At 40.1% G+C, this 17623-nt stretch overlaps 2 protein-coding genes across 3 annotated transcripts in view; one reads left to right on the top strand and one right to left on the bottom strand.

Annotated features, from left to right (window-relative positions):
- FAM227B (family with sequence similarity 227 member B) overlaps positions 1–17623 on the top strand; it is a 338878-nt gene that overhangs the window by 75688 nt on the left and 245567 nt on the right. Inside the window, exon 7 of the mRNA XM_029574531.1 lies at positions 4146–4256. Within this exon, the coding sequence (XP_029430391.1) occupies positions 4146–4256 (111 nt within the window). The remainder of the gene's footprint in view (positions 1–4145; positions 4257–17623) is intronic.
- FGF7 (fibroblast growth factor 7) overlaps positions 8715–17623 on the bottom strand; it is a 137204-nt gene continuing 128295 nt past the window's right edge. For both annotated transcript variants that reach the window (XM_029574532.1, XM_029574533.1), the window contains exons 3-4: positions 15206–15309; positions 8715–11796 (exon numbers count right to left, since the gene is read on the bottom strand). In XM_029574532.1, the coding sequence (XP_029430392.1) occupies positions 11602–11796; positions 15206–15309 (299 nt within the window). In that variant the 3' untranslated portion in view covers positions 8715–11601. The remainder of the gene's footprint in view (positions 11797–15205; positions 15310–17623) is intronic.

The raw sequence follows: 17623 nt of genomic DNA, 5'->3' as shown, positions 1-17623 counted from the left end.
GTATGTTTATTGAATAAGGATATTAATCTCCAGGTAGTAGCCGTCATTCCCGCAAGCAAGTAATATCTAGTGCTTTTCCCTGCTCCAACATTTTTGTCACCCAGTCAGAGGAATTGATCAGATTCGTCTTACAAGACCTACCTGTGGTAAAACCATGCAATTCATTGGATTCCAGAAACTGCATTATTCTTTGTTTTAGCAGCAATTCCATTAATTTGCGTACCATAGAGTTCAGACTACCTGGCCTTTAGTTCCCAGTCTCCTCCTTACTTCCAGTTTTGTGAATAGGGACCATATCTGCCTGTCTCCAGTCCTCTAGAATTACTCCCAATTCTGTAGAAGCATTGAAAACGCAGCCCATGGAACTGTTAGTCCTTCTCTAATACCCTCAAATTTATCCTGCCCGGCCCCATTGCTTTATCTACTTGAAGTTTAGTTAGCTCCTCATGAACACACTTTTCTTAAAATTGATTAGGGTTTCATTTATTCATCATGCATTTATTTAAAATAATTTTTCCACACACATCCAAAAAAGGTTTGTGGAATATTACAAGATATACATACATAGACCCAAAAATATTCATGCATATATGTTACCTAGCAACAGTATAAAAGCAGAACATTAGCTGCACTTGGACTTTTCATACCCATAGTGGTTTAAGTAGAATTTAGGTCACCTAAAGCCAGATCAAACAATTGTGGCCCTGCTACAGAGAAAGCTCTGTCTCTAGTCATGTTCAAATGTGCCAATCTTGGGGATGGAATTTCCAAAAGATTCTTTCATTTCATTTATTAAAACTTAATATATTTCCTGTCAAAGTAAATTAACCAAGTGGTTTACAGAAATATAACATAAATACTAAATGAGTAAAAGACATCATAAAAACAGCTATGAAAAATGACAAGTTGAAAAACAATATGACAAAAGTTCAGCTAAATAAGACAAAACAAAATAACTATATAGTATTAAATATAACTGCCTGATACAAAATAGTCAAAATAGCTGTATGATGGACTATCCTACTGATCTGGCAACACATAGGTGTGAAAAGCCACACCTTCACTTCCTTCCTGAACTTTAGGTAATTCTACTCAACCCTGATAACAACAGGTAAGGTGTTCCAGATAGCTAAAATGTTTTTTTGTGGAGACTCTAGTCTAATAACTGATGGGAGGAAGGTGTAACACGCCTCACCTTTGGTCTGAAGCGCCTTTGGCATCATACGGCATCCTAGAAACATGGCTGAACGCCCTATAGCCTTTGAGTCCTTTTATAGGATCAGCGGACTGGACTTCCTGTGACATGTACACATGACATTACATCTTGCCTTGTATAAAAGGAAGCTCAGAACCACCACCCAGTGCCTTCACGACAGGTCTACTGCTTTCACAGTGCTATTTGCTCAGCATCTTCGGTCTTCCTAAGGTTCTGTTTCATGCTTATTTTGAGGTTCTCCATAGTATCTGGTTTCTGCATTTCTCAGTGTCCACCTCCTGAGTTTGTTCTGTCCTTTTGTATTTGTCAGTGTCTGGTCCCCTCTGTCTTGGTCTTCCTGGCCTGACTCCTCATGCTTGACCTCTGACTGGATCTCAACTCTGCTTTGTTTTCTGCCTGCCTTGACCTTGGACTGGACTGCAATTCTACTTTATCTTCTGCCTCCCCTGACCTCAGAATGGATCTCGACTCTGCTTCTGCCTATAAGACCTGTAGGATGCCCTCTTGAGCCGGTGCATTCACCTGGACCCACCAACGGATTCAGTCTCTTCACAGCGGGGCCACCACAGCCATGCTGACTCCGGCGTGCACCTATCTTTAAAAGCCCTGTGGTGAGAACCTCTTCAGCTGGTGCCGAGAGATTTCATACAGCTAGTTATTTAAATACCAACCATGCAACAACAGATTCCTCAGCAACGGGTCGCCTGCATTCCCTGAAGAGTGAGTTGCTGCTATTCTGTGTTCCAAGCCCTGCCTGCCTCATCTCTCCAATCCTAACCTACCTTGTCCTTCCAGCCCTGCTGTCTTTGTCCTTCCCAGTGTCTTCCACACCTGCCCTCGGCCTAACCACCAGATTCGATCCTAGCCTGAACTCTGCCCATCCCTGCCAGCCTCTTGCCTCTGACCTCAGTCTGGACCTAGGCTACCCTTGACTGCCGTCTACCTCTGACCCTAGCCATGACCAAGACCTACACTGTTACCGACTTGTTCGAGACTGACGCCTAAGTCTTGCCTGCTCTTGGATCCCGAGGGCTCAAACCAAGGAGATAGGGGCTGGTATAGGTGAAGCTCCAGATCAGTCTCCAATCAGTCTAGTCTTGCCAGCTGTTGGGGAGAATCTACAGGGCCTTCCCTGTAGGTTGAGCCAATCTCCCCACAGCAACAAGGGTCCAGGAACCTTACAATAAGGTGGCAAAAACATTGATTAAAATAAACGACAGCCAAACAATTTTAAAGTGTTTTTCCTTGCTGTCCTTGCTATGCACCTCCACTGGGAGACCTCACAGGATGTTCCAGCAAAGAAAGATCTACTCACACAAGAAATCTTTCACTAGGTGCTATTAGTATCAACAAAGCATTGGCCACTAATGGAATGACAAGGCCAAATGTTTTAAATCCAAAACTGCTGCCCAGTGTATACCAGATGGAATTGTTGACGCTGTGTGTATTTATATGTTTAATGTTAACAGATCACATCAAAATTGCAAAGGCAATCACATTTTCTCATAATATCATACTGCCGAATACAATATTATATGAGGATAACTTTCAAACAATTCTGCATGATAGTATTTTATAACCCCCGCCTATCATAAAATACACGTATCCCTACCTGCAACATATGCTCTTATATATGCTTACACACAAATACATGCAGTGCATTGAAAGCATATACTTTTCCTACCCATTTAAAAAATATGTTTGTATATTTTAAGGTAAATTTAAAAAACCTGAGGCATGCATCAATTAGGGGATGAACGAATGTTGGGCTGGCGTGCACCAAGTGGATTTTAAAAGCCACGGGGGTACATACATGCACAAATAAAATATTTCCAAAAAAGGGTGGGGCATGGTCTGAGCAGGACATGGGTGTTTGGGGATTGTACCATGCAATTTGTGCGTACATACTTGCACACACTGGCGTGCGCCACGGTCCCCTACTGCATAACTTTACTTCTGCTATGGATGATGGGGTAAGTAAGAAAACAAAAAGAACTAGACAGATCAGTGGGGTTTTAAGGGTCATGGCTAACTGGGGGGCGGAGGGGGCAATTAAACTAGGAGGGTTTGGAAGTCTTATCCCTTAACTGGGTGAACTGGGAACGACCTGGGAAAACTAGCAGTGGTATCGGCACACATCCCTTTTAAAATGTCTCCACTTACATGATAGAAGCGGGATTTGCATGCACATGCTTGCATCCACTTAAAATTGAGTGCATATGTAGAGCAGCAAGGCTATTTTGTAACATACAAGCATATACGTGCGTATGTTATAAAATGGCCTCGTCCCTGGATACGGGCTGACGAATGCATGCACGCACATGTGCACGCCGCTATGAATGTTACCCATCCCTATGCATAAAAATAAAGTAGGACTAACTCAGGTAAAACTCCGAGTTACACATGCAATTCCATACATTTTAAAACGTGTGTGTGAAATTTAAATTGCCAGTTTACCAATTATTCCACCAGTTCACCCAGTCCTTCTCCAGGTCATCAAGACCCTAAACTCCCCCTCGAGCTCACCCAGACCTTCCACCCAGCCAATAATACACAATAAATAAGTCTGATATCAATTATGCCAGATAGCTAGTAAGTTGTCAAATTTGGAGATAGTTTTCAAACGAGTTATGAGCATAAATGTAACGTGCTATCGTGGCAATTTTCAAAAGCTGGGTTAAGTGCACTTACGCGTGTAAAACTTATTGGCAATTCAATGGCATATTTTGTGGCAGTTTTCAAAAACCCACTTTCATAACTGTTGGCACCATCCTGGAATACCTCTAGACCGCCCCCTTTTTTTTTTATATATGCATGAAATGTAAAGTATGTACATGCTTTTGACTTTTATAAAATATGGATTACATAAGTACAGGTTATGCTAAATTTTACATGCATAACTGAAAATGACCTCCTATGTGTTTTCCAGGTATAAAACCATTGCCTTTATCCTGGAAGAAATGGAATCTGGACTTTAATGACCTGATTAAAATGAACAACATAAATGAATTTCTCATTCCTGGAAAAGTCACTGGAACAGGTAGGTACATTTTATTTTTTTTACATACACAAATATTTAAACAATTGATACTGATAATGCTGGACAGTCGTGCTTAGAGAATTCAGTATCTTACAAGTTGTCATATAGTTTACATCCATAATAAATTTTTAAATTTCATATCTGAACTTGTAAAGTACTTCAAACTGATCGAAATCTCACAATAATATTCCTTAATTACATACTGTTTGTGTAAGATGTTAATATACATCTCATCTTATTACTACTGTATAGATGATTTTCTATGACCTGTTTCTTGAAGAAAATATTGTCATTTAAATAGGAGGTTCTGTATTGTAGTTTGAGCATTTATTTGTTTCCTTTTATTATGAACTAACAAATTAGAGGTGGTTTTTTTGTTTTTTGGTTTGGTTTTTTTTAGCAAAATGTGCTTCCAGAACCCACCTAGTTGCAAAAGAGTTATTTTGTGTACTATTCTTGGATAAGAACATGATATTGTTCTCTTAAGATATACCAAAACCAAAGACCTTCATAGGCATAATGATAGGTGTTTGCATCTTCCTATATTTAGGGACATCCAAATCAACAAATCTAGAAAGATATAAAATGCACTATTACTTTTCTTTGGTTCAAGGAGCCTACTTGAAGTACATTTTTTTTTTCCAAATCTGCTTTCATTTTTTGAAAATTCCAAAGCAAATTTCATTAAATTGTTAGATCTGCTTTGGATTTGTTTGAAAATCCAAATTGAATTTTTCAAATTTTATTTGAGTTTTCCCCAAATCTACTAGTAAAAGTCTAATGGCTTTCCCCAATGAATTAGGGGAAAAATCAGGAAATTTCCATAAAATTTGAACCAGGCTGAAATTTACCTGGTTTGGGTTGGACCCGGAATTATATGGGCAAAAAACCTATTTGCACATTGCCAGATTTGTAAATGAATAAAAAGAATTAAAACAAATTATGAAAAAAAGTACACAAACGTCATTCCGGCTTGTTCAAGGAAAAAGGAGATCAAAATAAATAATGAAAATTAAAACTAAAATAAGTTTATCGCTAAAAATAGTGATTTCTGATGCGTGTTTTATAAGTGCATATTTTACTGATGCCAATAAATGCACATAAATTTTGAAAAGAGAAGCTAGTGTATGAGGGTAATCATTTTCTGATAATAAGGATTTCACGCAACAGAAAATCAAACCTGGCCTAGCATCAATTCCTTGTGGGAGCTTTGCATTTGAGTCTCATTGGAGTTGGGAGTACTGTAGAAGCATTAATTAGAACCCTTGGAAGGGTGAAGGAAAGAGTCACAGCACTGTTTAGTGTGTGGCTTACCATACTCTGAAGAGATCTACTGTCTGTTAGTCAGAAGACTGTTGCTAGCCTGGTTAAGAGGGGAAGGATGCCTAAATGAGAAAAAAAAAAATCCCTGCTGGTTAATCTAATTTTATAGGGGCCTATTTTCAAACTGTCCACATTGGGACAAAGTACATGGGTACTTCTAACGAGCAGACTTTGCAACAATTTTCAAAGCAAAAGTGCATGTGTTCTTTCGCTTTGAAACTTGCTATGGTTGCACGTCCATTTCCACCTGCTTCTCCGTCGAAAGCAGGGCTGAATTAGGCATGACACGTAGCACTTTTTGAATGCAAAGCACGCCCCAGAGTACAGCTCCTCTTCAATGCGGCTAAAAGTACTCATGTCATGGGAGAGTGTGCATACTTTTAGCTGCATTGAGCGAGGAGTATTGTCAGATGGCCGACTTAAACGGGTATAAAGCTTTTTAACTGTGTAAATGATTTTGGCAATTGCACCTCCCCCCCCCCTTGCTCGTCTTTGAATCACAATTGTTTGCTAAACTTATGCAAGTCGACCCAATGGGAAGGCCAAACATTAGACAGGTCAAATAAAAGGAGAATACATAGGACTTGAATTTGACTTTGACTATATTTCTTTTATTTTAATACCTATTCTCATGATCATTTAAAATTACAGTAGTATCTCTTGATTTAGTTTTAAATATTTTGGCTGTTGGGCATATTTCAGATGCAAATTTACAATCAGGTTAAACCCAAGCCAAAATATGTTCTTTGTTGCTTTTAAATCCTCTCAAACCTGTATTAAAATTTTTTTGATAACTTCTGTAAATAATCCATCTTTCCAAAGAAAGTAAAGTGCTGTATTGTCAAAGCTATTTTTTTTAAACTGATGTTCTTAAGTTACTTGTTTGTGAACTGTGTACATATATCACCCAAGCACTACTGTGAACACCATCTCTCTAGCTGATCTTTATAAAGTGATGTAAAGAAGATAATAGGATTTCAGTGAACATTCTCTTTCAATTCTTGTATCATATAATGTATCTTATGTCATAACTTTTAATAGAATGTTAATTTTTTAATTTTTTTTTTTTTTTTGCATTGGTCTCGTGAGAAATTAATTTTAAGAACTGCTACAGACTGTCAGTTTTGTCTGCCCTCCAGTGTATGCTGGCAAGATTGCTATATATTAGCCTTGGTATCTGGTCATAGAAAAAAACCCATGCAGTTAAGTCAGACTGTTCTGTTATTCCTTTAGAATTAAAAGCATATGAAACAGATGCAGCTTAATAAGTTTTTTTTTTATATAAATAACATCAACTTAAATAACTTAGAACAGTAAAGTTCAAATACAACTTAAAATATAGTTAATGCTGTAAACCAGTAAAAGCATGAATAATTGTTTAGAAACAATGTTGTCATATGACCTACTAGGAATTATACAAAGGAAAGATTATGTTCCATATAAAATAAACTAACAATATCTCAGTTTTTATTTCAGAATTATATAAAATAATAATTTGTGAAAGTGAGATGAAGTACATTTTTTCCTATTCTATATACATGATTCTGAAATATTTAATTAGAAATTGCCTTTAGAAACTAAGCAGCATTAGGCTTTTGTCCTCAGTAAAGCAGTAATGACATGAAGCAGGGTCAGTTTGCTAATTTTGTAGCTTGTTTGTCTGGGGGTTGCCATGCTTTCATTAGTTGAGTTCTGTGGTGAATGAGCACATTTTTATGTTCACAGTAGAAACTAAACAAGTGAAAAGCTGTCACACAAGATTCTGAAGGCGTTAATGCAATGTGACTTCGTTGAGCACAACTAGAGCTCATTGTGGCCTATGGAAAAATGTACTTCTGGATACTGTTGACTAAAATGACATCTCCTAGGACACTGTTCAATAATACCATGGCAGTTTTTCAGATAACGTGTTGCTACTGTAAATTAGGAGGTCCATATTCAAAAGCATTTAGCCGGATAAATGAATATTTGGGAACATATCTGGCTAAATTCTAGCTTGCTAATATGTTAGAATTTAGTCAGATAAGTTAGGGGCGTTCTGGGGGCATAACTGGGAGGAATTGAGTTAGCCATCTAAGGGCCTTATTTTCCAATATCGCATTGGTAACGCATTAGGGGGCGTTACCAATGCAAATGAGGCTTCTTTCGTGCAGTGGGGAAACATTGTGTGTGGCGATGTTTTCGCCATTCGCGAAAACATTAGCGCCGCACACGATGTTTTCCCACTGCACGATGATTCTTTCAGTGTTTTATCGCGGTGCACGATATTTGAGAGAGAGAGAGAGAGAGAGAGAGAGAGAGAGAGAGAGAGAGAGAGAGAGAGAGAGAGAGAGAGAGAGAGAGAGAGAGAGAGAGAGAGAGATAGAGAGATAGAGAGAGAGAGAGAGAGAGAGAGAGAGAGAGAGAGAGAGAGAGAGAGAGAGAGAGAGAGAGAGAGAGAGAGAGAGCCTTACTATAGTGCCTATGCCCTACATAGGTATTTGAATCCCTATGGGAGGGCTACCTACTAACTCGGGGTGGGGATTAGGTATGAGCGTCGGGGGTTGGGGGCCACTTTCGCATTCCACATGAGACCTACGTACAGAACAGTGGTCTCTAGTGCAGATTTGCTGGCCGTCGGAGTGAGGACGCTCACTCCAAGCGGAGATTTGGCCAACATTCTCTCCACCTAGCATGTTGTTGCCCAGGTAGAGTGTCCATCAAGCTAGGTAGAGAGAACGTTGCCCAAACCACTTCTTGGAGTGAGCGTCCTCACTCCGACGGCCAGCAAATCTGCACTAGAGACCACTGTTCTGTCCGTAGGTCTCATGTGGTATGCAAAAGTGGCCCCCAACCCCCGACGCTCATACCTAATCCCCACCCCGAGTTAGTAGGTAGCCCTCCCATAGGGATTCAAATACCTATGTAGGGCATAGGCACTATAGTAAGTCTCTCTCTCTCTCTTTCTCTCTCTCTCTCTCTCTCTCTCTCTCTCCGGAACTATCGTGGATGGCGATAATCCTTTTCTGGCCTGTAGCGCAGTCCATAACGCGAAGTTGGAGTTGTAGTTAAAATCCGCGATAGCAGCCGCGCTAACACTGCGGTTGTTTCGCCGCACACGATACACAGGTTCCCGCTTTACATATGCTCCGCCCCAACTCCGCCCCCTGAATACCAAATGACTAATTTGCATTCGCGAATCGCGTTAACAGCTGTTAACGCGATTCGCGAATTTATCGCACGCGGTAAAGTGCTTTGAAAATGAGGCCCTAAGTCTGGTTGGACCAAAGAGCTGTGCTATAGTTAGCCCATTAACTTTAAGATAGCTGACTATATTCAGTAGTGTGGCTGCACTATTGAATATACCTCCAAAGTTAGCTAAATTGGTTTATCTGGCTAACTTTGCTATCCGGACTGGGTCTGAATATAGACCTCTTCATTTTTGCAGGTTTTTACTTAGGGATTCAAATGTCTATGTGGCTTTAAGACAGTTTCCTCTTTGTTGCAAGACCATGCTATTTGTCCTTTCACCACACGAGTAATGAAGAAGGCAGAGAGCAAGGATGACCAATGGGAATGTGTGGAGATGAATGGCTTCCAATGTGATAGCTGACATTTGCAGTTCCAAAATTCAGAATTGCAAAAGTAGGTTGGCGACCATCTGGGACCATCACTAGATGGCCCTAGACTAGGACATGGGTTAGGAGAGGAGCATACCATTTCACAACAGCACCTCCTGCAAGACTGTATAACAATGGATGGCGAGAGAGATTAGTGTGGCATGACTAGTTTAGCTTTTGAAGGAGTAGGACCTGTTTATTTTTGTGTTCCCTTGTCTCTTTTACCAGGCCTCATAGCTGGAGACATAGTCACCAGGGAAGGCAGATCCCTTTCCAGTGCATATCCTGTCTGATAAGGTTTGTGTCAAGTTTTGAGTAAAAGATTCATTCCTTTTGGGGATTTATTTTTGGAATTGCTTTGTGAATCCCTGGTCCTGGCTCAGGGAGGGAAAAGCCCTGCCTTGGGAAGGACAGGGGTAGAGAAGACCTGCTCCCATCTCACAACATGTGGGAGGGACTGTGGTGATTTAAAGCAAGAGATTCCTAGTTTTGATGTTTTGGAGATTTTTCTTTTTGAGTTAGGAGGAAATTTTGCTGCGACCCTTCCTGTTCCACAGTCGAGGAAACAAAAGGTGCTGATTTTTTTCTTGGCTTTTAGTTTGTCTTTCCAAGAGGAGAATCAGGAGTAAGAAGTATCGTGTTATCTGGACTCTCCCACCAGAGTCTTCTCTCTGGGAGAAAGAATGAGGCCTGGATTTTTGGAGACCTAGAAGTACTATTGAGGAAGGGATCCTGCCATGTCTAGGATACCCCCATTAACCAAGGACTCTATCATTCCACGCTCTGGAAGGTCAGAGTATCTCGGGACATAGTCACTGATAGAAGAGCAGTTGGAGAAAAATGGTTTAGACATGGATGTAACCAGAATTAGGTGTGTTTGGTGCCATTTAATCACATTGGAAGTTCTATGGTAAAATTTAATTTGAAACAACCAACCAGAGTGTCTAGCGTGTTTATTCTACACCAACACACATTTAACAAGCATGCCCAGAGAAGAGATTTCCCCCTGCACCTCAGGCCCTGGAGGTCTATCCTCTCCCTTCTTTCTTAGAATCCACACCCTGGGGCTGTATGGACTTCGTGACTGCGTACAGGGACATAGCCCCAAGAACAAATGGTACCCCTTGCCTTCTCAGATAGAACCAGAAGAGGGGCTACAATAGAATTTAAGCAAAGTAACTAATGTTTGGAACAGCATCTAGCAATCCATGCATCTTTGACTGCTCCTGTTGCTACTTCAGCTTCCTTCTGCCAACCACCAAATTCCATTGCATCTTGTCCATGTACTTCCTCTCTTGCTGTAAGTTGCCAGCTCACCTGGGTTAGCGTCATTATAATTTTATTTTCCTGTGTATTGCATCCTAGTCTTCCCTTGCCTTTGAGGCATTCTTTTATTTTATATACACTTTATAAAGCTGTGATGCTATATAAAAGATAATTGATCTGAACAATCCCCAGAAAAGAAAATAGACCTGTTTATTGTGTTGTTGCTTTTAAGTGTCCACTTGATGGCAAGAAGTCATTTTGTAACAATGAGACTTGCAAATTTTGGAGCGGCAACTGCTCTATGATGACATATCTGTGCACTCCACAAGTTTTTTATACTCAGCTTCTATACATAGCAGATAAAACAAGCAGGTTGGAATGTGTTGAAATCATCAGATGCTAAGAATGACATGCTCTGATGTCCTCAGCTAAACTTTGTATTCTGTTTTTGCTATACAGGTACTTATTTACTGAGCAGGTATTATAAGACATTGACGTTATAGAGTAGGCACATATGAAGTTGCTAACTCAAAGGTTAAGTTTTTACAAAATGATTTTTATCACTAGAGGGACTTAAAATGTTTGATAATGATCTTTCAGACTAGCTTGTTTATCTGATTGCTACAGTCAGAAATGTATAAGAGCATGTTGATTTTAATTAATATAGTTCATCTATTTTTAATAAGACATGTTTAATGTACTACTCAACATCCACATGCAGAATTGACTTGATAATCAGATGGATCATTCCAGCAGCCTTAAAATCTGACATTTTATATTACATTATCTGCTTTTATTATTATTTATTATTATTTTATAGCAGCCATATTTAAGAAGCAGATACTCTATTTTATTTTTTTTTAAATATAAATCACCAGATAATCAAGTCAAGTCCTACTTTTTAGGGTAACATAATTTAAGCAATTACCCAGTTACCTACTACTATTATTGTATGATTGTACAACTCTTTACAATTTTTTACAACTTTTATTTACTAAAATCTGACTTTGTGTATATTTTCAAATCTCTTTTCAATGCAGTCATCTAAAATAAAACACAAACGCGCAAGTCCAGCTTGTTCAGTTTTTTTCAGTAGTCTTCCAGCCTCTTGGGATCCTCTGCTGGAATTGGTGCCTTGTCCTGTTGCTCCTGTGCGATTAAGAGATTGCCAGCGGCAAGAAGTGTGACCCTTTATGTTCTTTCTTTGTCTTTTTGCCTTTCATAGGGATACCTTTGTTGTTTAAAGCAACAAACATTTCTCTTCCATTGTTTGTCCACTTGGCTGATGCATAAGTGTTGTAATGGTTTTCTTGGATCAATTCTCTGAAGTTGCACTCCTCATTGCAGAGTCTCTGTTAAAAAGCAGTGTAATACAATTGAGCGTTCTTGTTCTCAAATACATTCCCCTCCACATTTTTACCTTAATTAGGATTTAGCTTATTGAGTTTTCCTTTTATTTCCCTAAATAAAGAATTTTGGGAGCATGGGTAGAAGGAAGGAAAGCAGATTTAAAGTTATGTATAATTGGGGAGAGCAGGGAGCCAGAGGAAGAGTCTTTTCTAACAGGAGACTCGATATTAAGGGCCAGTTTTGAAATAGCTCACACAGTTGAAATGTATGTGGAGACTTTTAGGAGGTACTGGGTATGATTGTAATGACGAGCATAAATTTTAAATGAAATTACACCTTACGCATTTAAGTTTGCTTTGAAAATTATCCCACCAAAACTACCAACACACAATTAAACCCCTGCTAATTTGTGTGCAGAAGTTTGTCAAGAACATTTATGCAAAACCATTATGCACAACCATTATGCACAACTATTTGGAAAATGTAACAGTATTCATGTAAATTCAAACCCTCACCCGCCCCACCCGCCCCAGGCACACCTTTGCTCGCTGCAGGTAAAGTTACGTGGCTAGGCCGCATGGGCACAGGCCATTTCCATGGGCACAGTACCATTTTACCCACAGAAATGGCTTTTGGTTTCTCTGACTTAATATCGCTAGGATATTAAGTCAGAGGGTGAACAGAAAAGCAGTATTTTCTGCTTTTCTGTACACTTTTTCCGGCTGCTCAGAAATTAACACCTGCCCTTGGGCAGGTGCTAATTTTTGAGCGTAAAATATTCGGATTGGGCGCACATTTTTTATTTCAGTATCCCGGGTGAATAACTAATAGCCTCATCAACAATCATTTGCATGTGATGAGTGCTACTAGTTTCTGGGAGGGTTGGACATGCATTTTCGACGCACTAAACCCCTTAGGGGTAGATTTTCAGACACATGCGCGGGCATAGATTTGTTAGCTCAATGCTGCGCGAACAGATCTACGCCCGATTTTATAACATGCGTGCGCAGCGCGCAAGGGGCTGCACAATTGGAAATCTGAGCGGCCTCGGAGGGAACTTTCCTTCCACCTTCCCCCCACCTTCCCCTCCCTTCCCCTACTTAACCCGCCCCCCAGTCCTATCTAAACCCCCGACCTTTAACGTCAAAGTTACGCCTGCCTCCGGGCAGGTGTAACTTTCGCACGCCGGCTGGCTGCCGGCGCACCATCCCTCGGCAGGACCGCAACGGAGGAGCCCACGGCCCTGCCCATGGCATGCCCCTTTTTCGAAGCCCCGGGACATATGCGCGTCCCGGGGCTTGCGTGCGCCGCCGAGCTTATGCAAGATAGGCTCGACCTGCGCAGAGGCAGGTTTTTGGGGGTTAAGCACGTAACCCTTTGAAAATCTGCCCCTTACTGTATAAGGGGTAGGGACTCACATCGAAAACGCGCATCCAAATCGCATAAAACAGCAAGCTAGCCCGGGCGCACTTTACTGTATCAGCCTGTTTCAATGAGAAACTGTCTGCATGCTTTGCAGCTGCTCTTTGTGTGGGTGGGGATAGGGCAAAATCATATGCATATTTTTGAATATCCTTTGTACATGAGCTTGTTTTACTCACCCCGAGATCACCGCTTTCTAACCTGGCTACACGTACTTGTGAAGTGAAAACTCACATTGACTTTTAGTTGGATAGAGGAGGGTAGTTTTCAGACAGGCCAATTTCTCCAAACAAAGCACTATTTTCTCAGGTTCCATCCATAAATGACATCAAACTATTTTGGAATGAAATAACACCCCCCCCCCCCATCACACTTTGTCACAAATCTCCAAACCACTTTTAACTTAGAACCTCCCCTCATCACAAAAGTGGTAACCTCCCCCCTCCCCTTTAGAGCGTGACATCATTTATGGCTGTGAAAATTGCCCTCCCGTTTTTCGGTTATAAAAACGACCCTGAGTAAAACCTTCCATTTTGAAGAGTTGCCTCGGATACACTTTTTCGGTGTGACGATCGCACCAAAACTTAAATGGTTCTGACATTTTGCAAGAATACAAGTGGATCCAGGGCCATTGGCAGTAGTGGGAAGATGGGTACCAGGCTAAAGGGGTATCTGCATGCCTTGCTGGATGGAGTTATCAGTGCATAATGCCGCCATCATTAACAATCGTCCAAACTCCAGCATGACTACCTTATCACAGGGGGTCCAACTGGCCAGGTGGCCTGTTGCATCATCAGAAAGGGACTCCTCCCTTCCTCATTGACTGCTTGGGGCAACTTTTAGTCCTGTGGTGGTCCTGAGCAGAACCATTAGTGCAAGCATCATGTACTATGAAAATAAAATATTTTATTGTTTGTGAGTCGAACAAATGGCTAAAAGCACTGTTTTCAACCCATTTTCACCTCCCTTTCCCCTACCCTATTTTGATCTTTTCTTGTTCATCACAAAAAAGAATAATAATGTGGACATAGAGATTTGTCAAGATCATCGACTCAGTTTTACGATGTAAACCATCAGTCATGCTCAGGAAACTTGTAGAAACCACACAAATGCTTTTTGCTTGTGCACTCTGAGGCCGAGCACACTGGCTAATCCATGGTTGGACATGCTTACCTGTACTTCCTCTGACTTAATATCGTGGCGATATTAAGTCAGAAGAACAAAAAGGAGGAGAATGTTTAAAAAAAAACCAGAAAACCTTTTTTTTTTTTTTTTTTTTAACTGTGCCATGGTCAGGTTAGGAAAAGGAGCCCTCAGTTAATGAGCGGGCATTGTCCTAACCTGTGGCTGTGCACAGGTTAGGAAAAGGGACACGGCATCCATTTTAAATATTAAATCGGGCGCCCTGGAGAAGTCAGTTGTCGCGCGTTAGAGCAGGCACTCAATCATGAACGCCCGTTTTCCCCATGCAAATATTGCAGTGGCCTGACTCTCATTATAATTAGTGGTCCTCTTGAGAAGGAGTGCATACATTAAATATTGTTGGGGCTTTCCTGGCTTCTGTGAGCATGGATGGTAGTGATCCTGCTGTCTGCTGTTAAAACAAAGATGGGATTTTTTTTTTTTTTGGCCTTGGCAAATTGTTTTCTAAATATGTGCCTGATTGACCTCTGTGTTTCAATTGTAGCTGAAACACCATGCTTTCTTTTCTTTTCTTTTTTTTTTTTTTTACGACATTGTTAATTTTGTTTGTGCTTGTACTGTATATAAAGCCCTCTTAATATAAATGAGTTTCATGCATTAGATAATGAAGTCATTTGATTAGCTAATGCCCTCATCTTGATCTATAGATATAAAACTGTACAATTAAATATAGAACAATACATTTGTTTGCTGTATTTCTAATAACCTAGCTTGTCATACAAATGATTTGACATAGAATATTTGTAAAGTATATTCAGTGGAAGCTATCAAAGATAATAACAGTACCTTTCCGTAGAGTTTTCCAGACTTGTTCATAGCTAAAAAGTATTCACTTTCCACTCCTTTGATTGCCACTACTCCAACTGCCACTGTTCTGATCTCCAGGATACCTAGAAAGAATAATTGTGATATCTGTAAAGTGTTCATTTGCTGTTGTAAGCATGATATATTATATGACCCAAGAAAGGTCATTTATTTTTAAACAGGAGACTTCTGGTTTTATTTAAAAGCTACAAAAATAGTGATGATAGTTATTATAAAAAGCACAAGTTCATACAATTAAACTAAGCTATTTTTATTTAAATCAAACTAAACATAATTTGCTAAATTTAATAATGATCATTGTGAAGGTAATTGTCAAAGACATCTCTGCAGGTAAAACAGAGCTTTAGCCATGCAAATGGCTCGTTCTAAAATTGCTCGCCAATATATGGGTAAATTTACATGTGCACTTGAGTTTACTCAGACAGCGTGAAGGTGGTGGTGTGGGCGTGGTTGGGGAGTGGTTTGCACTTACCTGCATGTTTTTGCAGTTTCTAAAGTATATGCTCAGAATTTCCCCAAACATTACTGCGCACATAATGGTCGGTATAATTAATTGTGTACAGGCAGTTTTGGTGAAATAATCCTCAAAGTGAACTTGCATGCATACATTTGCTTTGAAATTTGGTGTAAAGTACGCACATATATGCTGTCTAATTTATGTGGTCTGTTGCAAAATTATTCCCAAAAGGTAGATTTTAAGAGCTGCGTGCAAGCAAACGTGCATGCATTCGCCGGTGTGCGCACATGGACGCGCCAATTATATAACGTGCACATGTTATATAATTGGCTCCACCTTCCTCCCTACCCCATTAAACTTCATTCCCCCCCCCTTATAAATGCAATTTTACCCACCCATCCTGACCCCCCCTAACCCCTCCCCCCCTCACCCCTGTCCTACCCTTTCCTATCCTCACTGTACCTTATCACAATTGTTCGTTTGATTCACTCACGCGGAAGTTAGTTATCTAAGGCTTCTTTTACCAACCTCTTGTAAGGCATCTGTACAATTAGGAATAGGAATATTTCCTAATACCATGTTTTTTTAGACATTGTTTTTTGGTCATTTATTTTTTTCTTCTATTTAACTGCTATTTAAAAAGCTCTATTTAAAACATTAAGACTTTTAGACATTTAAGACATTGTTTTTTGTCATATATATTTTTCTTCTATTTAACTTATTTAAAAAGTTCCTCGTTATATGTAATTGCCCCCAAGCAAGTTTTTCAACTGTTCTCTGTAAACCGATTTGATTTGCATATAATGTAAGAAGATCGGTATATAAAAAACACAAATAAATAAATAAATGTTATAAAATCCGCTACCTGCACGCACGATTTTATATCGACGCGAGCATGTGTACGCGAATGCGGTTTCGCGCGCATAAGTGGGGGGATTTTAGTAGATGCGCCTATTTCCCTGTTCCCTCCCAGTTCGCCCCAGTAAAGAGGCAGACTTCCTAAACCCCCTACCTAACCTGCCTCCCTGTTATCTTGCTAGCCCCGACCCCGCTGACTACCCTAAATGTAAGAGAATGCTTTACAGACACTGCCTCCATTGTATGCAAATCTTTCTCATGCATATTCATTGTGGATATCCTGAGAACCTGGCCTGTTTGTGGCACTCAAGGACTGGCGTTCGCTATTGCTGGCCTAGCTAACAGTACATTTCAAAGCACTAATAAGAAACGCCCTCCTCGCCCTCCTTCCGAAAAAACCTCAAAACCTGGCTCTTCCGGAAAGCATTCCCTCCAGATACATAATCTTCTGCCGCTTCCCACCCCTGGCCCCGCCAACCCTCCTCCCTGCCACTGTACATAATAAGTTAAATCGATGTACATAATAAGGTAAATCAGAACATGTTCTGTTAAAAGAATTATTTTAATATACTCTGTTAGTTATTTCGTTAAGCAAGTTATAAGTACCTAGTTAACATGTTACACTGTACTATGTCTTAATAAGGTTTGCCTTTAGACATCATGTTATATGTAAACCGATGTGATATGCCAAATCGAATGTCGGTATAGAAAAAAAAACCAAATAAATTGACCAGTGCCGCCCAGCTGAAGAAACAGAAACCTTGGAGCTTGTTAATGATGGAAAACTGTTCATTGAATGTTGGCAGTGCTCTGCTGAATCAAGACCTAGTTAGCCAGATAAACTTATCTGACTAACTTTAGGACTGCTGTCCGGCACAACCAGACTTAACTGGATAAATTATCTGGCTAAGTCTTAATATCAGCTTTAGCCAAATAAATTACCGTATTTTTCGCTCCATAATACGCACTTTTTTTCCCCCAAAAGTGGGGGGAAAATGTATGTGCGTCTTATGGAGCGAATATAAAAAAAACAACTAAAAATCTAACAAACCCCCCCCCCCCCA

Source organism: Rhinatrema bivittatum, chromosome 13 (genome assembly GCF_901001135.1).
Source record: "Rhinatrema bivittatum chromosome 13, aRhiBiv1.1, whole genome shotgun sequence".
Classification (NCBI taxonomy): Eukaryota; Metazoa; Chordata; class Amphibia; order Gymnophiona; family Rhinatrematidae; genus Rhinatrema; species Rhinatrema bivittatum.
Note: the sequence above shows the minus strand (reverse complement) of the source record. Positions and strands in the feature narration are given on the sequence as shown.